This window comes from Hemiscyllium ocellatum, chromosome 8 (genome assembly GCF_020745735.1).
Source record: "Hemiscyllium ocellatum isolate sHemOce1 chromosome 8, sHemOce1.pat.X.cur, whole genome shotgun sequence".
Lineage (NCBI taxonomy): Eukaryota > Metazoa > Chordata > Chondrichthyes > Orectolobiformes > Hemiscylliidae > Hemiscyllium > Hemiscyllium ocellatum.
In genome coordinates, this window is record NC_083408.1 from 54550840 (window position 1) to 54578414 (window position 27575).

General features: G+C 37.2%; 1 protein-coding gene across 1 annotated transcript in view; it reads left to right on the forward strand.

The window, feature by feature from the left end:
- akap6 (A kinase (PRKA) anchor protein 6) overlaps positions 1-26891 on the forward strand; it is a 375831-nt gene extending 348940 nt beyond the window's left edge. Inside the window, exons 12-15 of the mRNA XM_060828958.1 lie at positions 7429-7644; positions 23437-24046; positions 24080-26784; positions 26886-26891. Coding sequence (XP_060684941.1) covers positions 7429-7644; positions 23437-24046; positions 24080-26784; positions 26886-26891 — 3537 coding nt within the window. The remainder of the gene's footprint in view (positions 1-7428; positions 7645-23436; positions 24047-24079; positions 26785-26885) is intronic.
- Positions 26892-27575: the final 684 nt, after the last annotated feature.

The following is a 27575-nucleotide window of genomic DNA, read 5'->3' on the forward strand; positions in this document are numbered from 1 at the left end:
AATACCAAGTACAATTCTGCAGTGAGTCAAACACAGCTTTATTAACAAAAGCTATTGGGAGAAGCAGGGACCTCAAAAGGGGCCTCCCCATACTTCTCGGTTGTTAGACACTTTCAAGGTTTATATACAGTTGCTGCCATGACTACCCTACCTCTCAAGTCACATATATAGTTCTTTACCATTGAGTGCAAAACCACAAGATAATCACAAAACATGGCCAACATGACTAGAGGCCATTGTACAATTAGAGGTCAGTCTAACCGTTAACTGAATTGTGGTTATTGCTGCAGACAAAAGCAGAAGTTAGATGGAAAAATGGAAGTTGGCTGATACAGAATATTCTTAGTACTGCATCATTGGTTCACTGTTTCAGCAAATGTTCCCTCCTGATTGTGGGTACAGTCTATGTGTTAGCTTCTCTTCGCACTACGTAAAGTTCCATTTCCTAAGCACAGTTGTTAACTCTTTACTTACTCCTTCAATTATGTTACATGTACAGATAAATAATGTATTTTTTGACCACCAGTCATCAACTGTTCCATTATAGGCAGCATCCCATAAACACACCCTTAGCAAAGGCAATTCAGCAACACAGTTAATTTTCTCACATTCTATTTCTCTCCAGGCCAGTGGAGTGAAACACTGAAAGAAACAATCTGCCCCTTTTGATTTTTCACAGGAACCCTGCCTGTCCAAAACTTCACTTGAACAAACTTTCAGCTCCAGAAGCCAGAACTGCACCCTCACACAAACTGAAAACAAAACTGGGTCTGTCTGAACCCTGCCCACTCATGATTCTTTTGTCCTACTTTAAAAAAATACATAGGGAGAACTCAGACCTGTTTAACAACTGCCTGTGTGAAGGAAACATTTCTCTACCACTCTGACAAACTCTTCTCCAAGTCAAACAGGTCAAAATACATTTCATAAAGGCACAGTATTGTCACATTCAAGACCTTTCTTTCTCAGCTTTTAAAAATATGACCTGGGGTACACAATATGCAAATATCTGGTGACAGCGTCCCTCACCCCTAACTACTTATTTGATATTTTTTGCCTGTTCTATACATGCAGGGTACCAACTATTGCATCACCATTAAAGCTCAATCAGAACAAAAATACAATGCTGTATCCAAAACTCCTGTTTCTCATAAAGGACATAAAGAACTAAGAACAGAAATAGGCAATTCAGCCCTTCGAGCCTGTTCTGCTATTTGATACGATCATGGCTGATCTCAGGTCAGCACACTCCATAATCTTTCAACCCATTACTAATTAGTAATGTGCCTATTTCCTCCTTAAATTTACTAATGTCCCAGCATGTAGCACACTCTGGGGTCATGTATTCAACAATTTCCCCTCATCTGTCTTAAAGCAGTCATCCCTTATCTTAAAATGGTGACCTCTCATTTTAGATTCCCCCATATGAGGTAACATCCTTTCTATTTGTCAATCCCCTTTAGCATCTTATTTATCTCAATTAGATTTCCTTGCATTCTTCTGAACTCCAGACAGTAAACTAAACTGCTCAAATTTTCTTCATAAGTCAACTCCTCTTCTCTGGAATCAATCAATTAAAACTCCTCTGAATTGTCTCCAATACAACTTCATCCCTACTCAAAGGGAACCAAAATTGCACAGAATGCTTTGTCCGACTTTTATACTCTATTCCTTTAGCAATAAAGGCAAAAATTCCATTTGCCTTGTTTATTAACTACTATACTTGCATTCTGGTTTTCTACAATTCATGCACAAGGACATCCAGATTCCTCTGCACCAAAGCATGATCCTCTCCATTTAGACAACAAAGTTTTTGTGTTTATTGAATTCTTTTTATTTTTTTCTATGTATTTGGTACAGAATTATAGCAGCTTATCTTTCAATGAAATTATATTTCAGTCATGATTAGACTTGATAGTATTTTGCTTCGTATTAAAGAGATGATTAATCAGAAGCTTATATTTTTTATTCTTGTGGTGCTCACTTCAGTTTTCCACACCAATATAAATCTGTGGATGTGGAATTGTACATAAGCCTGAAATAGTGGTGCTTCCATCTCAGGCATTCAGTGTGTTGAAGTAAGCCACATTCAGTTTTTCCAGCTTCCAGGAAGGTAAGAATATATATGCAGCATTCTTCTGATGAAGAGTCATTGGACTTGAAATGTTAGCTCTGCTTTCTTCCCACAGATGCTGCCAGACCTGCTGAGTTTTTTCAGCAATTTCTGTTTTTGTTTTAGATGTCCAACATCCACAGTTTTATGATTTGTTATGTAATGTTTTCCTCCACTGAGACAAAATATTATAGGTTCAGGAACGTACAGGGTGAAAAAAATCAAAATTTGTTTGAAGGCCCATTCCACTGATAATTCTTCCTGTTATAGGTAATATTTAAGACGTGTTTATCAGGTAGAAGACAAGAAAATATTTCCAAGCAATTTTGGACTTTAGTTTGGTACAGAATGTTGTTCAAATATAACAGTTTGATTTCTTCCAAGTTTTTGGAACTTTATGTGAAAAGAAAACAGCAGATGCAGGTGTAACCAATAGCTATATGAGTTGCCTTCTCCTCAATCAAAAGATTGGACACTGTGATCTAGTTGAAAGGATGTGAGCCCTGAACATAGGATCTACAGATAGTAGATTAGATCTCTTGATATGTCTGAACTGAAGTGTGTTAAGAGACTTAAGTTTTCATTGCTGGGAATGATAACACCTACAGTTCTCTTTCCCCAATGACCTACAAAAGTGCCTATTACCTGTGCACCACATCCCAAAGTCCCAAGGTCTCTCCCTCTCACTGGCACTGATTAAAAGTTTTCATTCTGAATGCATAAAGATGACAATATATCACTAAAAAGTATCTGGAAGGTAAAGCTCATTATTTTTCAATACCACTTTGAAAATCCAACTGTGTATGTACACATTCCTATTATTATTTTCAATGACTACTGTTTTTTGGACTGTAGATTAAAAGTAGGAAAGGTTATTGCTTTATATTGAAGAACATGACTAAGAAGGTGTTTGCAGTTTTCAGAAAATCCCTGAAGTGAGGAAAGAGGCCATTTGGCCCATCAAGTCCATACTGACCCTTTGAAGAGCACCCCCTTCCCCCATACATTTCCCATGGCTATTCCACCTATCTCGCATAACCCTGGACACCATAGGCAATTTAACATGGCCAATCCACCTAATCTGCACATCATTGGACTGTGTGAACAATCCAGAGGAAACCCACGCAGACCAAGAGAGAATGTGCAAACTCCGCACAGAGTTACTCATGGGGTGGAATTGAAGCCGGATCCCTATCACTATGAGGCAGCAATGCTAGCCACTTAACAACTATGCTGCCCCAGTTCCTGTGTCACAATATAAATTGCATTTTCAGTGCTACCTTCATGGGATGATGGGGGAGAAGTCAACAGAAGGCAGTATTTCCACCATCAACCTGTACATGTGTTCCGGGCCATTCTGCCCAGAGACGATCTTTTGATTGGCTTTTCATGTGGTTTGATTGTTGTCAACTCAGGAGAATTCAGCGTAGTAACAATCACTTGCTTGATTCCTGGCCAGGTGACTACAACCTTGTGAGTAGACAATACAGCAGAAACATTTAGCCTGTGATGAGAAAGCATCGATATGTCTTTCTGCCCCTTCTGTGTAGGTAAGTAAAAGAAAATCCCTAGCAGCTGGTTATCTCCCTCACCTTCTGCAAATGCGCTGCTTGAGGGAAAAAAGGAAAGTCACCTTTAGAGATTCTGAAAAGGTGAATGAAAGACTGAGAATTGGTGTACATCCAAATTCATGTCATCAGCAAACTGTGGACATAAACCAAGGGAATTGAAAGGAACTTAAAGAAAACAACACAGTGGTGCCTGTGGTGTGAGCTACAGCTATCAAAATGTATTATCCTGATTTTTTTTGTCCACCCATAATATTATACGTTGACTGTTCCTATGTGTAAATGATATTTTTTAAAAGGAATAAAATTTAAGTTATGCAGTCACAAATTAGCAATACGACTTGCCTATATTTTTCATTGATTTTAAACAATTGATTACATTAAATTTTTGTTAAAGGCAAAAATGTCTTGGTGATCATATTCTTTCAACCTGACTTAGACAGTTAGGTAGATTTGAGCAACTCCATGGTTTAACCAAATTTTCCCATTTGAAGTGTTTCCGGAAGTAATTGGTTTCAATTACCACTGCACTCCCCAGTGAGTTGTGACAATGTAGATGTATTCGCATTTGAACATCATCACATACCTGGACATGGTGCAACTTTCACATGTTGCTGCTGAGTTCACAATTTTTGATATTAAATTGAGTCTGCATATACGCATATATCTGAAGGTACCAAATGTATATACAAACATATTAATTGATGCTGCCCTTGCTCCCATATTCAAGGACCTGCCATTTTCTTATTCTTCTTTCGTACTTTTTGGACTCAGCCTGAGGTAAACAATTTTCAGGCAAACTATGCATAGTCACAGTGTGTGAAATATTGCTAATTTATTCTAGGTTCCAGTTATGGATAAGAATTTGTATCCCAAACTCCAAACAATACTAATCTGTATCCCAATATGTGCGAAGCTTTCCTAAATGAGCATTAACACTGCGCTAAACTTACCTTGTTGTTCCAATCAATGTGGTTGCTGCTCTACATAGAAGGGCTGAAGATATTGAGCTATCAAGAGAAGGGAACTTTCACTCCATCTCTAGTGAGCTCTTGACTCTCAGAATCAACTAAACTCAAACAGGGAGCTTTAAAATGCAGCTGGGTTAGTGCAGTCAGGAAATCACCTTCAGAAATCGTCACGTTTACAATCCTCATCTGAACCCTCTCCCCACAGCTACCCCCACACAGAAGAAAATAAATAGTCATTAATAAACAGTCATACAAATATGCAGAAGGAAAGCAATGTAAAGTTGTTTCCAAAATTTGACACAGCTTCCGTGATGATTTGTGCCATCTTTGTTGCAGGCAGCAGATTAGGTTGTTATTGACTATAACATTAAAGGCATTGCAGCTGCACATGTGTGGGCAGTGCTTTCTGTAGGAGTGCACTGTCAACATATTCAGCCAACAATTTCAAGAGAAGTGCAATGTAGAATCCGGTTGCATAATTAATGAGGTGAATAACAGAATACTGCGTGAGAAAATTCACTGTAAGTCATGGTGGGCTGGGCACCATGAATCTCATTAGACCAAACACTTTAATTAAAAATAGAAAAATTGCAACCTTAGAGTAGAGTTTGTTTTCAAAGATAGTCTGTGAGCAGTGAAGTCGACTAAAAGACAAGAACCATTCCATACATTTTGAAAATATATATCTTGATCGTTGATTTTTTAAGAAAATCCAATCAAAACCTCAATGTGTTGTATACTTTCATCTATCTCAAATGACATACTGTGGAAAGACCCTGCCACGGAATCTTGGTTGTCGAAAATATTAAGTATTTAGTTAGTATGTCTTAAAGATCAGTTTAAAAGTATTAGAGGATGGATACAGAGCACACTTAGTTCACAGAGATGTAATCTTATCTATAAAACTTTGCAGGTAGTAGGCTTCAAGGTGAAATACATTCCAAACTGAATTTCCTCTGAAAGCATGATTCAACTCATGATTTCTGACAGTGCTTGCAATAAATGATTTAGACTTACTATTAAGAAAGTAGATTTCACCTTTAAGGAAACTTGAGGAACTGTGGATGGAAATACATTGCTGCCGAAAATTTAATAATACACGACAAAACTACATTTGGCAATAAATAAATAGGAATTTATCATTCATCTTATTTAAAATTCAGAAATGTTAAAGGTATGTGATTCTCTTAGGTAGAATTCCATTATTTCTACACTATTACAGATTTATGGAAATTTGAAATATTGCAAATATGCAATATATCAACAAATAGAATATATCTGTAAGATGTCTTCCTGCTGATGTATAACTCAACAAATTTTGCAAAAGATTTGAGTAATCATTCTGTGAGCTTTCATTTTGCAGCTGGTTTAAGTGGATTGAGAGTTGGTTACCAAGATAATTCTTTACATTTGGTGCCAATAATCCAAATACATACTGCTGATTGAACTTCTTGTTTCAGTCCCCAAATGTAAAACATTAAACTATCATTTTTTAAAAAAGATATACATTGTACAGATATTGAATTGGGTGAATGTTTTCTTTCTTTACTGCTGGCCAATTTATCCCTATTGCAGTGACCTTAAATGAATTGCATATTGCTCTTTTATTTTGTATTCTAATCATGAAAGTGGTTGCTAACTATTTTAGTTACAAAATTTAGCCTTTTTTTCCTAATGATCTCTGCCTAGCTCTATATATATATATAGATCATATTTTCTTGCAATGAATCATTTCACAAGTGAAAAATATACGCAATATCCTGTACAGGTGGGTCATTATTTAACAGTTGCTAGCAATGTGGCATAATCTAGAACTAATATAAGTGTAAAGCCTAAATATTCTAGTCTCCAAAGATCATCTGTGTTATATGGAACCATTCATCAATGACAATAAGTTTTGGTCATTCGTTCATAAGTGAAAATGGTTATTATAATTTGTTCTTGATTTCACAGAGCAAATGTAATGTACAGAAACTTTTCAAATGCTACTTTAAGTACCTACGCTCTTATTCTTTCCTAAGTGCAGTAAAAGCATTTGAATATAAATTTATTTGAATCTATTAATTTGCCATCCCTGCAAAATGGCTAAAGTTTTATTGCAGGGATTCTCAAACTGTGGACCACAGCCCCATGAGGGATAAAAGGATGAGGAATTAGAGTCCTGAGCATATGTGATGGATGCCTATTGGAAGCCTGACTGTGAATAATAATCCAGACCATAATTCGAACCTGTGTCTCCTTATTCAATGTCAGATATTGTAGGGTCTTAAGACATATAGATATTAGCTTTGGATCTCTGCAATGTTCATTGTGTACAAATATGAAATCTATTAACACAATCAAACAGGGACTCGGGTTAGAAATCATAGGATTGACTACAATGCCCCTTTAAATTTGGGAAATGTTTGTGCCTGTGGCCATTGCCTAATCCATTGTGTTCTGACACAATCCCAATCACTGACACCAACAGAAGGTCCAAACTGGGTAGATGTCTTAGTATTTTTATGCTTATATCCCTGCTGTTTGAACTCATACTCCAGTCAACAATTCTCCCTAACTCTTCCCCCCACCCCAACAATTTCACTTTGGGGCGGTGCAAGGTGTGAAGTGTATAAATATGGGGTCAGCAGGAAAAATGTATTTGAGAAGCAGCAATTTATTGGATGCGTGTTAGTGTGCAAAACTTTCTATTCATTTTTGTTATGTGAAATTGTTTTATGCATATTGAACTAAATTGTTCAATATTAAAATACTAATTATAATGATTTGCTTTTAGTCACTGTGTACTGAGATTAAACAACGCCGACGTGGCATAACATCTGTATTACGATTATGCCAACGTCTCGTCGATGACACAGATGCCAGCTGTTCAGAAGCAGATCGTCAGTCAATGCAACTTATTATTGTGAACTTGGAGAGAAGATGGGAAGCCATAATAATGCAAACTGTCCAGTGGCAGAACAGACTGCAAAAACAACTAGGAAAAGAAAAGGTAAGAATTTAACACCTGTCAACTATATGTGATTACAAGATAGGAACATAGGAAATTATAAAAATTGAAAAGATACTGCAGTCGATTCAACTGATATACATGACCTTCCTTTGCCCAGCCTCTCAAACATGCATTCAATTCTCAATTAAACTTCTCTATTACCTATTTATAGGGCAGTGTATAAAATGCAAAAATAAATATAGAAATAAAAACATTCATTGTATAACCAGACTAAAGAAGGAGCAGGGAAAATGTTTTTTAAAATTATCTTTCCTCCAATTCATGCTTGTCCCAGCTATCTATCTTCAAGTAGCAGCAGCACAGATGCCATCAGTAGTGCTCTTTGTTCAGTACACAAGAAAGCTTGCCTTAGCAATACAGAATGGCATGCTTCTTTAACAGTCTTTCTCACCCGGAGAACTTGCCTAAAACAGTAAACTGGACTCCTACAGGAAGCCCCAGTTGTGAATCGAGAATCAAGACTGTATTCAAATTTGGGTCTTCTAGTTCAAGGTTTGATGTTATCGTACATAGGATATCAAACTGCTGAGATATTAGCTTTTGATCTCTGCAATGTTCATTGTATGCATTTGTAAAATATATCATTATAGGATCCTTGCATTTTGCATCCATTGAAGGCAAAACATTTCTATTATTAGAAACCAATATTAAGTTTCATTCAACTCACAGTATTACTGCTACATTTTCATAAATTCAGAACAGCTGAAACATTGTTACCATTTAATATCCTTCCAGAACTAGCAAATGAAGTGAGATTGTGTCAAATGAATGCTGGATGGGAACAGTGTAGCATCGTGAAGTACATAGGACATAAGTGAATGAACTGTTAGGGAATAGCAGAAAAAAAGTTCATAAATGAGAGAATCATTGCTAACAAGAGAAATTAGCATAGATAAATCAGAAATGATCAAATGATGAACAATTTTATGTTAGCCAACAACAACCAACATCATGCTGCAGAATAAAATAACTTTTTACAACCAAGTAGCAAATCAGTTAAGTATGGTATAATGTCTAACAAGGCCTCTGTTCTTATGTAATGCATGATTACAGACTTTGAGAGTTGGAGTTCTCAATTATTTAACAGGCTGTGGTAAATACATTTTATTTATGCTTTTGTTTTTGGCACTGAGTTTAGTGGAACTTTAGCACATCAGGTGGCACAGTTTTATGTAAACTTAAGAAATACATTAATTTAATTTAATCTACTGCAAAAAGAAAAATAATGAGGAAGAGTTCCACTGTGTGTTATTTGTTGTAAACTGGTTTACCACTACGCAATGCACAAGACAAAAACCTTCCCTACAAGTTTCTGCTTTATGCGTGAATTAAATAATACTGCAGATTTGAAGAATTTTAGTTTTGAAGAACATGCAACAATTTGGGCTTATAACTTTTACAATTTTTTTTAACACTCTGAGAGAATTGATTGAAGCAGGAACTACATTCCTTCTGACTGCCAAGAGGTATTTAGCAATTCTATTTTTCTATTTGGTGGAATCAGCCAGATATTCAATCCATTGTGATTTAAAATGCAATTGCTTCTAGAGGCTCACTGAGTTTAACTCTGTCTTGTTTGGAAGTGTAGCTAACTGATGACTTCAGGTTAGATTTACTGTGCCACTGTTCTTTGGTACTATCAGCAAATAAAGCATATCATGACAGCCTAGTGAAAGGAATCTTCAAGAATATAAGCATCTGAAAATAAGCATGCCAACACATCAGGTATGGCAGTTTATTCAGTTTATCAGATACAAATATATTGATGTTAGATTATGATTGAACTAAATGTAAAATCCTAAGCATTTCACTATTTTAGTGTGCTTTGCTGTCGTGACCAGCTCATTTACATACATTTTAAAAATTTCTAATATCTAATAGCAAGTAGAAATTTTATTTATACATCTATAGATCTAATGCATACAAACAGCTGCTACAAAATGTCATCAACATTTATTATCATGTTTCATTATAGCAGTATATTATTGATAAAACATAGAAGCTTGTTAAAGTAGCTACTGTAGTTATTTATTACTTGATTGCTATAAAATGCAAGGTCAGCATAATAGCAATGTTTTACTTGATTAAACTGATTGATTGAACTAACGCTTGTGCTTTTACCATATAATAACAAACCAAGTTAGTCATTAGTGTTTTCTTTATCAGCATGCAGATCATAAAATCCAACCTAATAAAAATTCATCACTGTAGATGTACAACATATCTAAACAATTGTTAAATTTGCCTTTATATTAGATTTACAATCATTGTCTGGTCATTATGAAGAGACATTTTTTTGTCATGAATAAAGTGAGAAATCAAAAAAAAGGACTAACATACTTCTTGAATCAAACTAAGAATCTTCACTTTGATTAGTTTCAATGGTACAGATTTGTGCTGTCTAGATTGAGACTTTTTTTGAAAATCTCTTATTATAATTAATGATAATTGAATACTAAATTAACAATGGAGAACCGATTTCTTGTTTTAACCTACATTTGGGGAAAATAAATACTTCTGAGTATTTACCTGTCACATTACATTTCCTTGTCACAAATGGGGCATAATTTCACAATTAACATATATAAAATTTGGCTGATATTTTAATAATCAATTTTGAAGCAAATTATTAAATGCCTGTGTCATACAAATGTAATGATGTTAATATTGCACATTGTAATTTCAAGGCAATGTTTCCATACATTTAGGTATAGTCACCCTTTTGCTGGCAATCTTTGTTTTGAATCAGGAGGGAATGTAAAATCATTGAAATTACATTTCCAATGCATGTAGATGAATGTACAATGTGTGGAAGCACAGATAACTAAGTGGAAATATGATGTTTGGTGATCAGGTTGTAAAAGGATAGGATTGGGTACTAATCAATAAAAGGTGTATGTGAAAGGTAGGGAAGGAAAGAAAATTGGAGCGCTGGCAATATTGATTCAGGAGAATGTTACAGAATAGGAGAAAGAGGATTTCTAGAAGGGTTAACAACAGAACCTATTTGCTTAGAGTGAGGAATAATATTACAGTATTGAATGCATTTTGTAGGCCACTATGTAATGTGAAGCATACAGAAAAAAAATTACAAGGAAATTAAGTCATAGGTACAAACATTATTTAGTAGGCCATGACCTTGCGTAGAGTATACCTGAAGTACAATGAACATTTTAAACTTGTAATTCCAAAATTTGTTTTTTTCTTAAAGCAAGCTAATATAGTCAAAAAAGATTGTGGGTACAAACTAAATGGCTGTCTAGATAGAGAGACCCACCAAATGTCAGACCTACAGATGCAAAGGGACATTCAAAGAGAGAAAGAGGCAGGTCAAAACAGATTGTACTGGAATCGTTTGTGTCTAGAGAAATGACGAGTGGCTGATTATGTCAACTGTAAGCCACTCCCTGCAAATTTTGCCTCAAACAGATACATTTTACATTGTTGCCTTTGTCGAATTCACAAGGATAGGCATTAAAAAAACAGGTTCTGCTCTACTGGAGTGTACTAGTGGGACCGAACATCTTGTGTGTAACCTGCCTGGGATCAAGCATTAGCATGCTGTGAAGGTTGCAGTTTGAGAACTATTCCTTTGTCATCCCTGTGCTGCAGGAAATTACCTTCTCTGACTCTAGGTGCCATAAGTCAGCTAGCTAGCTGGCAGGCAAAAGAAAGTAGGACAACAAAAGGACTGTCTCACCCTGATTGTTGATATTCAATCATGTTCAAAAGTAATTAGAATTACAGAATCTCAATCAATCTGCAAAGCTGACAATTGTGAAATTGACTCTTCAACTCCTAATGTTAAAGCTACCAGTAACCCTGCACTGCAATATTTCCAAAATAGAAATACCTGTTCTATGTTAACAATTCAGACTGTTTCCAAAAGTTTTTTTTAATCTTTTTGGGGTCATCTCTTATTTCTAATCTTTTGGGTTCATCTCTTATTTTTCTGTGTGTTGCATTACAAATTCTTCTTGCATTTAGTAATTAATTTGTTAACTATGGAAAACGTGGTTAATTGGCTCCTTTTAAAACATAAGTTCATGTGGTCTATGGAAAATGGTACACACAAGAGAATGGTACACAAGGGAATTCTAAATTAATCATGTTGCATCCAACTGAGGATGTGGTTGAATAATGAATAGGAGCCAATTGAAACCTCCTCATTCAGAAGCTTTACAGTTTGAGGTACCTTGTCTGGAAACAAAACAAATTGAGGAATCTCACCTAGGGTCTGGTCATATCATAATTGTTAGCAGTCATTTTTCTAATTTTTACACCAGGATTATGGCAGTGAAAAGGGCAAAAAGGGGAACAAACCTATGAATTTTGCTCTGGAGAATTGTCTAGATGATATGATATGTAAACCAATGAACAAAGAGGTATTATTTGAGTTGGTTCGAAGGAATGTGTTGGATCAAGTGGATCAAGAGTCATGAGGAAAACATTTCGGGGACTGTGTCCATAAAATATTTAAATAAGCTTTAGAAAACAACAAAAGGCAATTCAGAGCCAAAATAATTAACTAGAGATAGGTGAATTTTACTGACATGACAATGGTTCTGGTCCAGGTAAGGTGGAGTCAAATAATAGTAGGCAAGATTGTTCAAGACCAATCAGAGATGTTTGGGTACATTACTACAGGGGAGAAACATAAGGCAAATAAAGTGAAAGCTCCCTAGATGACAGAAGAGACAGAGAAAGATAAAGCAGAGAAAGGGGTATTTATGACAGATATCAGGTATATTAAACAAACGAGAAGCATGCTGAAAATAGTAAGTTCTGAGTGGAAGTGAAAGAAAGAGAAGCAAAACAAAGATAGAGTATAATAGGGCTCCACTTGTGACAGAATGGTAGCATGCCTCCTCCTGAATCAGGAGGCCCGGATTCAAATTCCATCTGCTCTAGAGGTGTGGATAACATCTCTGAACAATTTGATCATAAAAAATAGGTTAAATTAAAAAAGAGACTGTGCATAACTAACTGCAAGCTCTTCTATTATGAAATGGAATTTGTTGTTCCAAAACTAGTCATTTTCATTGAAAAGGGCAACCCAGATTAAATAACTGTACAGAGGCCAGAATCCCATCACCAAGTCACTCTTTATGTAAACATAAACAGTTCTTGACTATAGTGTTGCATCATATAAAGTCAGACACCAGAGTGTCAGTATCCCTGACACTCAACCTTTTTATGTCAGCCAGGGCTCCCTAATTGGTCCAGATTAACAGCCCCAATCAGGGAATTCATTTTGTATGAGACCAGCTGGCTGACCTCATTATATCATTACACTACAGAGGAAACTGATAATCTCAGTTCCTGAGGAAGTTAAGACTGAAACTGAAATTGGAAACCAATTTCTAGGGAGACAGAAATTGATCAAAATCATGTACAGGGACTCAGAGCCAACCTAGTTCAGATGACAAACGCAGTGTTGTAGTACAGGTAGGTCAAAGAAGTCAGAGGCTAGAAGTAAATGAAGGTTAGATCCATTTCTTCATGAAGGTCTCACATGCAGCATCATTTCATAAAACAATATAGTCTACAGGTATCTGTAGAACATAAATGCAATAGATCAGTATTGAAGTTTTGCGGTGGGCACTTCCCCATTAGCCAACACGCTTCCAAAGCTCTTTAGGAATCAATTTAATACATTCCAGTGTAAGATACAGCTATATTCTTCTTCAATAGTATGGACTTCTTTGTTCTTCACCTACATAGCTCAAGGCAGAGGAAGCATCTAAGATTGCCCTCAGACAGATTAAATAGATAATAGATCTCTTCTAATTTTTGTGTGACCTACAACTTGTTCTACGTTAGCTTATCCTGTGTGTGCAGCCTACCTAATAAGAACATGCAAAGACAGTAATTACTGTTTTATAAGCTGGTGCATTTGGAACTTTGGGGAGAAAAAATTTAAAGTAAAGGTGCTTTAAAGAGGGGGAAGAGAGACAAAGGCAGAGACCACATGGTCAATGTATCAAACAAGAAATAAGCCTACACTGCTGGCTGACACAGCAGTGAATCTGCACAGCTACTGTCTTTGCTTTTTGAGTTCAAGTACCTCTGGACATCAGAGTGCGCCTAAGAAGAATTAACAATTACCAAAATTCACAGCTGACCTTGAAGCAGCTAAGTGCATAGTTTTAGGTTTAACTTTACTGTTTTTCTTTTTAAAAAAATCTACAATCGTGAGTAGAGTGGGTTCTTTTGTGATGATATGTTTTATTGAGACCTGTCTCTTGTTTACATTTTAAAAATATAAAACATTAGCTAAATTAGCCTGGAGCTGTGTTTTTTAGAGCAGTAAGATGATGCTATTTTCTGGGTCTGTAGATTGTTAAGGAGCAAAAGTGGCCTTTTGTAGAGTGATGTGCTCTTCCTGTCGGATGTGGGAGATTAGGGAGATTTTCCATGTTACTGATGCTTATGTCTGCAGTAAGTATGCTTAGTTGCAAATCCTATCAGATTGCATGGATCAGTTAGAGCGGTAGTTAGAGGCAGTGAGGAAGTTGCAGGAGTTTACAGGAGTTGGGGGGTGTGATGGATGGCAGTTATTGGAAGTGAGAAAAACCACAGATACAGTCAGGTAGATGGGTTACCTCCAAGAAAGGTAGGAGAGGGAGGCAGACAGTGCAGGAGTTTTGTGTGGCTATCCCCATCACAAGCAAGTATGCTGTTTTGGAAAATTTATGGGGTGCTGGACTCTCAGGGGAATGTAGCATGAACAGACAGGTTTCTGGTATCAAGACTGGCTCTAGTGTAATAAGGGGTACGTCAGGTTCTAAGTGATTGATTGTGGTAGGGGACTCTCAGTCAGAGGCACAGACAGATGTTTCTGCGACCAACAGCAAGAAATCAGAATGATGTGTTGCCTCTCTGGTGTCAGGATCAAGGATATCTTGGAGAGAGTGCAAAATATTCCCAAAAGGGAAAGGGACCAGCAGGAGGTTGTTGCACACATTGGAACTAATGTTTAATGGAAGGGAGAACAATGAGATTCTGAAGGGTGAAAATAGGAAGTTATGCATGAATTTAAAAAGGAGGCCCTTGAGGATAGTAATATTTGGATTACTCCTGGTGCTGCAAGCTAGTTAGGTTATGAATAGAAGGATAGAGCAGATGAATGCCTGGCTGAGGAGCAAGTGCAGAGGAGAAGAGTACACAATTTTGGATCATTGGAATCTCTTCTGAGGTAGAAGTGAACTGTTTAAGAAAGATGAATTGCACCTGAATTGGAAAGGGACTAATATACTGGCAAGGAGATTTGCTAGAGCTGCTCAGGAGGGTTTAAACTACGAAGGGGTTGGGGTTGGGACTCAGGGAGATAGTGAGGAAAGAGATCAATCTGAGACTGGTACAATAAGCAAATTGGGAAAACAAGCAAGTCAAACAGTCAGGGCAGACAAGAACAAAGCAGAGAACAAAGTAGGACTGATAAATTAAACTGCATTTATTTCAATGCAAGAGGCCTAACAGGGAAGGCAGATGAACTCAGGTCATGGTTAGGAACATGGAACTGGAATATCATAGCAATTACAGAAACATGGCACAGGGATGGACAGGATTGGCAGCTTAATGTTTCAGGGTACAGATGGTAAAGGAAGGATAGAAAGGGTGGAAAGAGAGGAGGGTGAGTTGCATGTTTGATAAGGGATAAAGATTACGGCTGTACTTGGTGAAGATATTCCTTGGAGTACGTTCAGTGAGGTTATTTGGATGGAACTGAGAAATAAGAAAGGGATGATCACCTTATTGGGATTGTACCATAGACCCCCCCCCCCCTATAACCAGTGGGAAATTGAGAAACAAATTTGTAAGGAGATCTCAGTTATCTGTAATATGGTGGTTACGGTAGGGGATTTTCACTTTCCAAACATAGACTGGGACTGCCATAGTGTTAAGGGTTTAGATGGAAAAGAATTTGTTCAGTGTCTACAAGAAAATGTTCTGATTAAGTATGCAGATGTACTTGCCAGAGAAGGTACAAAACTTGATCTACTGTTGGGAAATAAGGCAGGGCAAGTGAGTATTAGTGGAGTAGCACTTTGGGACCAGTGACCATAATTCTATTCATTTTAAAATGGTGATGGGAAAGGATAGAACAGATCTAAAAGTTAATGTTCTCAATTGGAGGGAGGCTAAGTTTGATGGAATTAGGAAAGAACTTTCAAAAGTTGATCAGGGGCAGATTTTCATAGGTAAAGGGATGGCTGGAAAATGGGAAGCCTTCAGGAATGAGATAATTAGAGTCCAGAGACAGTATAGCGGTGAAAAGCAAGGCTGGTAAGTGTAGGGGAGAATGCTTGATGACGAGAATTGAGGTTTTGATTAAAAAAAAGGAAGCATATGTCAAGTGTAGACAGCAGAGAATCAAATGAGTATGAAGGCAATAGGAGTATACTTAAGAAGGAAATCAGGAGGGGACATGAGATAAAAAGGGGACAAGAGATAACTTTGGCACAAAGGGTCAAGGAGAATCCAAAGGGTTTTTACAAATATATTAAAGACAAAAGGGTAACTCGGGGGAGAATAGGGCCCCTCAAAGATCAGAAAGGCAGCCAATGTGTGGAACCACGGGAAATGGGGGAGATATTAAACAAATATTTTGCATCAGTGTTTACTGTGAGGAAGGACATGTAAGATATAGAATCTGGGGAAATAATTGTGACATCTTGAAAAATGTCTATACTGCAGAGGAGCAAGTGCTAGATGTTTTAAAACGCATAAAGGTGGATAAATCCCTGGGACCTGATCAGGTGTACCCTAGAACTCTGTGGGAAGCTAGTGGTGTGATTACTGGGCCCCATGCAGAGATATTTGTATCATCGATAGTCACAGGTGAGGTGCCAGAAGACTGGAGGTTGACTAACGTGGTGCCACTGTTTAAGAAAGGTAGTAAGGAAAAGCCAGGGAACTATAGACTGATAAGCCCCATATTGGTGATGGGCAAATTGTTGGAGGGAATCCTGAGGGACTGGATTGACATGTATTTGGAAAGGCAAGGACTGATTAAAGATAGTCAACATAGCTTTGTGCGTTATAAATCATTTCACACTAATCTGATTGAGTTTTCTGAAGAAGCAACTGCACAAATCCACTTTTGACCATTTAATGGAGGGAAGGTCATTGGTGAAGTCACTGTAGGTCTCCTGCAGCGATGCCCTAGGACTGAGATGATTGGCCTACAAAGATCACTGCAACCACTTGAATTTCATCACTTTTGTCTGTGTTTGATCAAGGTTGTAATTTTTTTAATCTGCTCACTCACTACATGTGAGCATCTCTGGCAAGGCCAGCATTTATTGCTCCATCTCATATTGCCCAGAGGGTGGTTGAGAGTGAATCACATTGTTGTGGATCTGGAGTGATATGTCGGCCAGACCAGGTAAGGATGACAGATTTCCTTTCCTAAAGGACACTAGTGAATTAGATAGTTTTTTTTTCCAACAATCAACAATGACTTCATGATCATCATTGGATTCTTCAGATTCTTTATTGAATTAAAATTGTATCATCTACTGTGGTGGGATTTGAATCCAGGTCCCCAGAACATTGGTTGAGTTTCTGGAGTAATGTCAGTAGGCCATTGCATCCCCCCCCCCCCCTCCCCCTTTTCACCCCCCATTGTTTGGATGCATTTTACCAAATTAGACTCTTCTGAACTGCAAGGGCCTGGCACAACCTAACTGAGCATTGCAGAATAGGTTATTGCTGAGGAAATGCTACTTGATAGAACAATCAATGACCCTATCCACTATTTTGCTGATGATTGAAAGTAGACTAATGGAGCAGTAATCAGCCAGGTTGGATTTGAGCTTTCTGTGGACATGATATTACCTGGTAATTTTCCACATTGTGGATTTTCTAGAACAATGTGGCTAGAGCCATAATTAGTTATGGAGCACAAGTCTTCAGCACTACTGCCAGAATTGTCGTCAGGACTCATAGGCTTTGCAATATCCAGTGCCTTTCCTAACTCCCCAAAGCCTGCCCACCATCTAAGAGGCACAAGACACGAGTCTGATACTCCCCTAGATGGGTGCAGCTGCAACAACATTCGACTCCATTTTCTTCATATTTAGTGAAGTGAATTAAACTGGCTGAACCCCAGTTTCTGTGAGGCTGGGGACCTCAGGAGGAGGTTGAAATAAATCATCCTTGTTACATCTAGCTGAAAGTGGTTGCAAAGCTTTTTCTTTTGCATCTGTATTTCCATGTGGGAATATTTGTGGAGATGGGAATATTTGTGACACCTCCTCCTCCAGTTAGTTGTTTAATTGTCCATGACTGGATAAGGCAGTACTGTGGGGCTTTGATATGATACACACATGCTTTTATTTTGATTAAACATGATTGTCTTTAATGTGTTACTTTTAATAAATCTGTTCTAGTCCTTAATGAATCCACAGTTGTCCAAGTGACTGTTAACCTTGTCCTAAAAAATCAACTTCTCTAAAATGTAGGTGCAAATGACTGCAGATGCTAGAATCTGTACTGAAAACAACCAATGCTGGAGTTCATAACTGGTCAGACAGCATCCAGGAGAGAGAGCAAGCAAGCTAACGTTCTGAGTCCAGATAAATCTTCATCAGAGCTGAAGTGAAGCGTGGAGGGAACAGTATGTATGCTACAGTTTGGGGGGGGGACTATGTGGGGGTAGTGAGTGTAGGGTGCTAGTGGAGAAAGGAGGTTGATAGGTTAGATTAAGTGGTCAGAATGTAAGAATGGCAGAACAATGGTCTTTCTCCAGCAAGACTGGAAAGGACAGACACCCAGAATCCTGCAAGGAATCCATCACATTCTTTCAGTTCCTTTGTCTACATTGCATCTGTTCGGATAATGCGTTCCAAAACAGCCCTATTGACATTGCTTGCTTCTTCCATGACCATGGTTTCCCACCCACTGTGGTTGACAGGGACTGCAATAACATCCAACCTAACACCCGTGCTTCCACTCTTGCTGCTTCCCATCACTTACAACAGCGTGATCAGGTTCTCCATGTCTTCACTCTTCATCCCACCACCCTCCCCATTCAAAGGATCATTCTCCACTATTTTAAGATAACTCCAGCAGAACACCATTACCAAACACATTTCCCCCTCATTTCCCCAGTCTACATTTCACAAGGATCATTCCCTCGGGGACACCCTAGTCCATTCCACAACCATCAACACCATCCCCCTCTTCCCCACAGTGCCTTCCCATGTAACCACAGAAGGTGCAACACTTGCCCCTTCACTTCCTCCCTGCTCACCATCCAAGGGCCTAAACAATCTTTCCAGGCAAAGCAGCATTTCACCTGTACTTCCTCCAATCTTGTATTGTATTGACAGCACTCATTGTGGCCTATTCTACATTGGAGAAACCAAACGCAGACTGGATGACCAATTTGTGGAACATCTCTGGTCTGTGCGCAAGCATGACCCTGATCTTCTGTAGCCAGTCATTTTAAAACAGCGTCCTGCTCGTATGCCCACATTATCTGTCCACAGCATGCTGCAGCATTCCAATGAATCACAGCACAAACTGAAGGAACCATATCTCATTTTCAGACTAGTTCCTCTACTGCCTTCTGGACTTAATATTGAGTTCAATGCCTTCAAATTGCGAACAATTTCTTCCCATTCTTTTAGCTTGTTACATTCTGTTATCATGTCCTCTCTCCCCTCCAACAATCCCAGTGGGACTGTCTATGTTTTCAAGTCTCGAAAAGTGTGATGCTGTGACTTACCAACTTTAAGTAAAGCAGTCTTTCTACTCCCTCCCCTTTATCAATTTAACCCACACTGTGTCTCAAGTATGCCCTCTTCCAGTTGACTTTGAAGCATCTTCTTCTTTAGGAAAGACCAAGTATTCACTTTGTACCTCAACCATGCCCTATGCATCCATGTGTTGATGCACTTTACATTCCTCATTAGTCACACTTCTCCTTTTAACCCCTTTTACTATTTAAATGTTTGCAGAAGACCTTTGGATTCACATTACCTGTGAATCTGTTCCCATTCAGTCTTTTATTTCCTTTTTCACTTCAATTAAGCATTTTTCATTTTCAGCCTGATTCTCACTTGCATTATCAATCTGACAACAACCATAAACATTATTTTCCTCTATTGTCTTAGTCCTTATCTCTTTCATCATCTAGAAAGCCCAGGCTATGGTTACACTACATTTCCCTCTTGAGAATGTACTTCAGCTACACCCAGATCTCCTCATCACAGTGAACCCAAGGCTGGATTATAAATTTGCAGAGCATTCTTTGATCTCATACTACCTGGACCAGAATTGTCCTTATACCAATGAAATGGGCATTTCTCAATTCATTATTTTTACTATTTTTCCTTTTTTTGTTGCTTTTCTTTAGCTTATCTTAATCTACTATAATCATTGTGGTGTTCCACATAATACTTACAAATATTTATCTCCAGTGATTCCTTACATTGTAATTCTTACCTAGCTGAAAATATGCCAAGTCATCATTTGTGTTTTCTACTTTTCTTAAAGTCTAAATGAGTGAATCAAGAAAGCTATTGTACTTTGTGAGGAACTTTAAAAAAAATTAAGAAAACTGGAAAGAAAATAGTTCACCAGAAACCTACTTTGTGCTTTCTCTTTTTTAAAAAAAATAATTCTACTATGGTTGTGGGACATTTTTGAAATAGTCATGTTACTATGTCAGATAGATTGAGAGCTTGTAATTTTTCTTTGTCAAATTGTGCGATTTTGGGTTGTGTGTCAATAATATTGCAGCTTCTGTGAATTTACTGCTGGATGCAGATGGCTATTTATTTACAAACGTAGTCAGCAAGTGAAACCATGATAAATAGTGGTTTACGATTGGCATTATTGTAATGGCACATGATTCCATTTTACTTTGATGCAAACTGCAATAAACATTGATGGGCAATATTCTGAAGGTGACTGCTTGAACTTCAAAAGGGAAAATATGGTGATTGCCTAAAGGTCTTCTATTGCTCATCATCTTATATTTATTTTCACTATTATATGTATGGCAGTTTGGTTGAGTGTGGTCAGTTACAGTTGCCACCAGCAAATGTGTCTTTTAAAGAGTTTCCTCTAAAGAACTAGGAAAAAAATAATTTGTTTCAAACAGCCAACACAATTATATGTAATACAAATTACTGATTGTAACTCTTTATTTTTGCATTTGTGATGCATTTTATCTGCAAATAAATTTACATAGAGATCATATATACACAATATATAATACAATTTAAATCATATATACAAAATCATCAGGTGCTATTGACTATGTTTTCCCACCTTTTCTGTTTTAAAATCATCCAACTTTGTGAAATATTCCATCTTTTACATTGGCAGTTCTATTAGGCAGGCACTCCTTTGACTGCAGCCCTGTTGTGGTGTTTGGAAGCATGTGATGTTACTTCTTCTAGAATATTGACCTTCTCTAAACATTTTACCACAAACTCCGAATTATTGAGAAGAACAAACTGAAAGGCTTGTGGTGTTTGCTTTGGATAGCTTGATTGCCTCCAAAACTTCTTGTTCTATCTGTGTGAAGGCCTGGATGTTTGCGGGTTTTCTTCTTTTCTGTGATTATGGATCATTTTGTCCTGTGAAAGGAGAGGGATTGTAAGTGAGTAGCTTTTGGAAGGGAATTTTCATTGTGAGTGGCTTCCTTATAATGTGTAGATGCTGAGAAGGAGAAGAAAGAAGCAGCAGATGGAATGGAATGATGTCTCTGTGAAGAATATGGTTTAACTGTGCAGTGAGAAAGCAGTTATTAGAGGAACTTATTGTTTGGCATTTGCTACCAGAAGAATACTGTTCATGCCTGTTCTTAAGGCAACAAGCAAATGACTCTTATGGCATAGTGGTTGTCTCTCAATTTCTAGGTCAGAAGGCTCAGCTTCAAGTCTCATAACAGGTCTGAACCAGTTGATTTGAAAGAAAAGGTGACAAGCATCAGGTGACTATATGACCAGAATGAGAAAACATTCTGCAGAGAAGGAAAGTGATCAGGTTATTAGGATAATGTAATGTGCTATGAAAATAGAAACTTGAGGACTTGTTCTCATCATTACTGCTCCAGTCAGGATTACTTGATTATTTGAATCCAGATCCCATGGTGACACGCCATGAGTTCATTACCATTATACAACTTGTTATGAAATTTGTATTTGTAGCTACTGTCCATCAAATTAAGATGGATCTGGACAAATGTGAGGGGGAGAAAATTCCCATTAGCAGAACAATCAGAATTGGAGAATACAGACTTAAGGCAATTGACCAAAGGAGTGTTGCTGACCTAACGAAAGGACATTTTAGCAGTAAGTTTTTAGGAAATGGAAAGCAATGCCCAAGAGTATGGTTGGAGCAGGTTCAACAGAGGCAGTCAAAAGACAATTGATTATTATCTGAAAAGGAAATTTTTGCATGATGACAGGGGTATGGATGGGAAGGGTGGGGTGATGGGTAGGTCAATTGCTCCTGCAGGATAGTCTGGACACAATTAACTAAATGGCCTCCTGTGCTATGACTGTTCCATGATTCAATAACATCCCATATGTGTCCTTTCCTCTTCAATAAGGACTTGAACAACAACATAACTTGTTTTTATATAGCACTTGTAAAGTAATACAAACTTCCAGGTGCTTTACATGAACCTTATAAAACATGACATTGAGCTGCATTGGAACATATAAGGGGAAATGACAAATTGTGTGGTCAAAGATGTAGGTTTTAAGGCATGTTGTAAAGGGGACAATACAAGTAGAAATGCTTAGGGCGGGGATTCTGGAGCCTTGAATGAAGATTGCTGAGGACAATTCCATCAATTGTGGAGGGATTAAAATCAGGATGCTCTTGAGGCTGAAATTAGATGAATGCTGATAGCACAGAGGGTTGTGAGTTTGGAGGAAATTACAGAAATATAGAGGGAAAAAGGCCATGGATTGATTTGAAAATAAGGATGAAAATTCTTTGTGGATTTGTCTGTACATCTGGAGGTGGCTTCTGATACTTCAGAATTCTGATACTTACGTTAAACTTGTATAGCACACTGGTTCAGCTGGTATATTGCATCCAGTTCTGAGCACCAGACTTCACAAAGGATGTGCAAACATCAGAAAAAGTGGAGAAAAGATTCAGAAAATTGGTTCCTGGGTTGAGGAACTTCAACTACTAAAAGCAGAAGAATGGCATCAAGTAAATTGTTATTTTGGAGAGCTAGCACAGACAAGATTGGCCAAGTGGCTTTTCTTGTGCTATAATCATCTGCTGTTTTGTGATTCTGTTTCCATCAAAGCAACAGGGAAGAGGATTTACACTTTGAACAACACTGAAGTGGCTCATAGAAAATTCTTGTTCACAGGAGAGCCAGATAAAATCACCAACATAAAGAGGTCGGCAGTTTACCAATCAAATGTTGATAAGGGCCAACAGTTAAAATGTTCTAGCCTTCACATTAATAATACTGAACTGACATGTCACCTGCACCACCCATAGTTCTCCCAATAACCACTGTTAATTATAATTTTCCCTGTAAATTCATGAAAGTGTATCTCTTATACTAATAGATATGGAAGTTCATGCAAAATGTGATGAGGCATATGGATTAATTAATACTTTGCAAGCATGGACATAGCCTAAGTTTATGATTTAATCAAGCTGATTTTAGTAAAATAGTGATTAGAAAAAGGATAGCATATTTTTAATATATTGGCTGCATAAACCTTGAAACAAAAATCAAATCTAAAAGCTGATTTCACTTTCGTTCTCTTTTAGGACTCCTTAAGCTGTGTTGAACCTAGTCTAATGGATCTGAATATTTTGCTTGAAGATTCACTGGAATGGGATGAAATGGACATGAGTAACAATCTGATTGGTGTCCAAGATGAAACAATTAATATTGCATTTGAGGAAAAGGACATATCAAAGTTTTCACCGGGACCCATAAATAATCTTGGTGATGAACTTATGCTAGATCAATATACCAGTGGCCCTGGAGAATCACTGTATAGCCCTGGTGAAGCCCCTTCTTCTTGTCCAGATATCTATCAGGTCTACACCCAGCATAATGCACAAATCTATGGAAAAAATCATGCATCATACTTCAAGAATGCTTCAATGTTTCCCAATTCAAAGACTTTAGTAAGGAGTGCAAGTAAAGATTCCTCTTTTTCATCTGATGACTCTTTGCCAGAGCTACTGGGTGACTTAATTCCATTAAAAAAGGGAAAACCAATAACACTGAAACTTGAGAGTGAGAATGGAATGGTCAGTGAAGATGGTGCAGAAACAACAACAAATTCTCAAAGTTCCCTGCCAAAACAAATTGATCAAGCTCAAACAGTCAAACCATTGCACCCCCTGATTGAATTAAAACATAAAGACTGTCCAATTCAGTCATGCATTTGCCAAAGGCAAGGTCCATTTGTAAAAAAAGAAACGAAGAATGCAGCAGGAACAGAAATAACAAAAAATGATGTACAATTGTCAAAAAGTCTTCAATCACTGTCGCTAAGTAATGAAGGAAATTTACAAACTCATGATAGGAACAAAACCTCTTCAAAGGTCTTTTCAAATGATCTAGAGGCACAATATGATGTGTTCACATTTTATGACTATTCTTACCTGCAGGGCCCTGAACTTGAGTTAAGTATGACTGTAACACACTCACCTGAAGAAAAGGGAATTACTGGTGAAAATGTGTCCTCTAAACCACACTCTGCTGAATTTATTTGTGAAAATGGGCTATCAGCTCCTGATTCCAAGCCAAACAACATCATATCCAAAAAATGCCTACCAATAAAATCAAGTGAAGCTAACCTTGAGACTTACTATGGCAGAACAGATGATGACAGATTATCTCAAGATAATATAAATGATTCAGGTTTTGCATTTTTGTCTCCGAGGTCATCAATGGAATCAATTTCAATTGCTGGTGACATATTTCAGTTTGGAACTAACAATCACAAAAATGGTGATCTCCAACGCAGTACTTCCTTAGAGAGCTTGGTCATTCCATATAAAGTCACAGAGGAGCTACATAGCCTTCAGGGATCAGGTAGTGATATTCTAGGTAGTGATGCAGTAGGGGAGCTCAGTAAGAGGACATTAGACCTTTTGAAACGTCTGGAAAACATCCAGAATCCCATGAGTCCAAAAATGAAACGTAGTGTTTCTGATATCACATTGCAGAGTAACTCTCTCAAAATGTCATTCACTGGCCAGCTCTCATTTGATGCTGCATCATCAGCAAATGATGATTCTGCTGCTTCTCTTACTGAACTAAGCAGCAGTGATGAGCTTTCTTTGTGCTCTGAAGATATAATCATTCATAAAAATAAAATTTTGGACTCTAACGCATCATTCAAAAAACATGTTAATCATTCAGTGACTGATGAAGCTGATGTCAATATAAGCATGATTGTTAATGTTTCTTGTACATCTGCTTGTACAGATGAAGAAGACGATAGTGATTTGCTTTCTAGTTCAACTCTTACACTAACTGAAGAGGAGCTATGCATTAAGGATGATGATGATTCCAGCATTGCTACAGATGATGAGATTAATGAAGAAAGTAATCACATTTTAGACAGGAACTATATGAAGAATGACTTCCACAACTGGATTAAACCAATTTTTTCTGTGACAAAGGAAAAGAAAAAATTGAATCCTGGAGAAAAGGACCAATGCAGGACTGATTCAAGTAGTATAAAGTTACCAACCTTCAAAAATATTTCAACGTTTTATCCATTTTTTAAGACTTCTGCATTGATGCAGTCTGAGTCCAAAGATTGTAAGAGCACATCATTCCATCCAAAAGAAAGACACCACAAACAAAATGGGGTGGAGACTCTCAGACACTTCTATGGTGACCATTTGAAAGATGATGTAGAGAATGGCAATGTGGAAAAATCTCTATTAAAAGACAAAAAAGAACTAATTGAAGAGATAGGCAGTAAGAATCTTCAATATTTTGAAAAGGAGCATAACACTAGTAAGACTCATAAATCAGAATGTTCAAATTCTGAATTATTTAGTGGAAAATTTGAGCAAAAAGCAGATATTCTTTCGACACAATACATTCCAACTCCCCAGACCCTCATACAATCTTCACAGAACGATAAACAGCTTAAATGTTTGGAAGACAACAGGACTGAAAACCAACATTTGTCATCATGTGCTTTTAACGTCGATGTAAAGCCTGTTTTCTCAGAGAAACCTGAAAAGAACTGTAATGTTACAGTATTAGGTGGAAATGCAGCTTCTGCAAAAGAAGATAAGAAACTTCAACAGCATGAAGGCTCAAATGCAGATTTAGTAATTAACTGTCTTGGTGATGAATATAATATAACTAGTCAAGAGTCATCTGAAAAATATTCACCTCATCTTAAAACAGAAAGCAGACTTTTGGAAGAAGCTAGTAAGGATCATGTTAATGATCTTTCAAATTGTTCCTGTCATTTTAGTGTTCCTCATGGTGTTGATGGTGAAGAAGATAGCTCTGTTCATAATTTTGTGATGGAAATAATTGATATGGCATCAACAGCTCTTAAGAACATATCTCAACATGACTCTGAAATGATGAATCCAACTTCAGTGGCTCAGATCAAGGAAAAGGTTCTGGAACATTCCCACCGACCTTTGCAGCTGCGAAAAGGAGATTTTTATTCTTATCTGTCTATATCATCACATGACAGTGACTGTGGTGAGGTAAACATGTACATTGATGAGAAAAGCAGCACACCTTTGCCTTTAGATTTTATCGAGAAGAACAGGTTAGAAAATGATGATGAAGATGATAACATGCATAGTGAAGATGTTGAAGAACAATCTACCCCACACCAACCTTGCTTATTTAATCCTGCACTTCAAAAGGACAAGATATCAGATGACAATCTATATCCTTTGACCAAACCTGAAACATTTTTTGACAACAATGCATCACTGTTGCCAAATAGTAAACTGGACATTATGACATCAAAAGCTATTCATGTGACTCCAACTAACCAAAATAAATATGATGCAAATTCAGTCGGAACAAAGAAAATCACTGACAATTCAGATACATTCTTAGGGATTGCTAATCAAATGCATAACACACCTAAAGATAATAAATTTCAATCAGTAGACTGCCATTTTGAGAATCCAAACCATAATTCTTTGCTGCCCAAAGCACAAATAGACATTTCTAAGTGTTTGTCAGATAATGAGTTCTTCATTGCTAGATCTAAACTTGAAATGCTCGAACCTGGAGACCCTCCATTTAAGAGTGAGAGTGATGGAAATCATAAGGCAGTAAAACAGTCCGATGAAATGGAAATGAACCTGGTGAAGGACTCACAACCAAATGACAGACATTTTAAAAAAACAGGATTTCCATGTGAATTTCCTGTTTCTGAAAATTACCAAATTGAAGAGTTCAAAGCCAAACAGAATATATCCTCAAAAGAAAATAATTATGATGGGGACTTCAACTTGTCTCAAAAAGAGGTAAGTTACATATTAAATTTAAAATGTATCATTTTATAATAGTAGAAGCTACTTTTTCTTCTATTTGGAAAAATAATTAGGAAAAGATCTATTTTATTTATTCCAAACACATTAACAAAACTTTAGGAATGTAGGTTTTTGAAGTCAACAACTCCTTAATTTGCAACTACATGTAACCAGTGACAACAAAGCCTCAATCATTTTTGTAATATTCTTCAAAAACTTGATGAACTACTTAATTTTAATTAAACTTAATTATTTCAGTAGTGTATAATATGTTTGGCAATGGCTTAGTGAAAATGAAGACATTTCTAATTTGCCCAATACATTTTTTTTAATCTGTCATGGGATATTCAAGTTACTGTTGAGCAACCATAATTCTCCTTGAACTGAATGGTTTGCTGGCCATTTCACTTAAGATCACT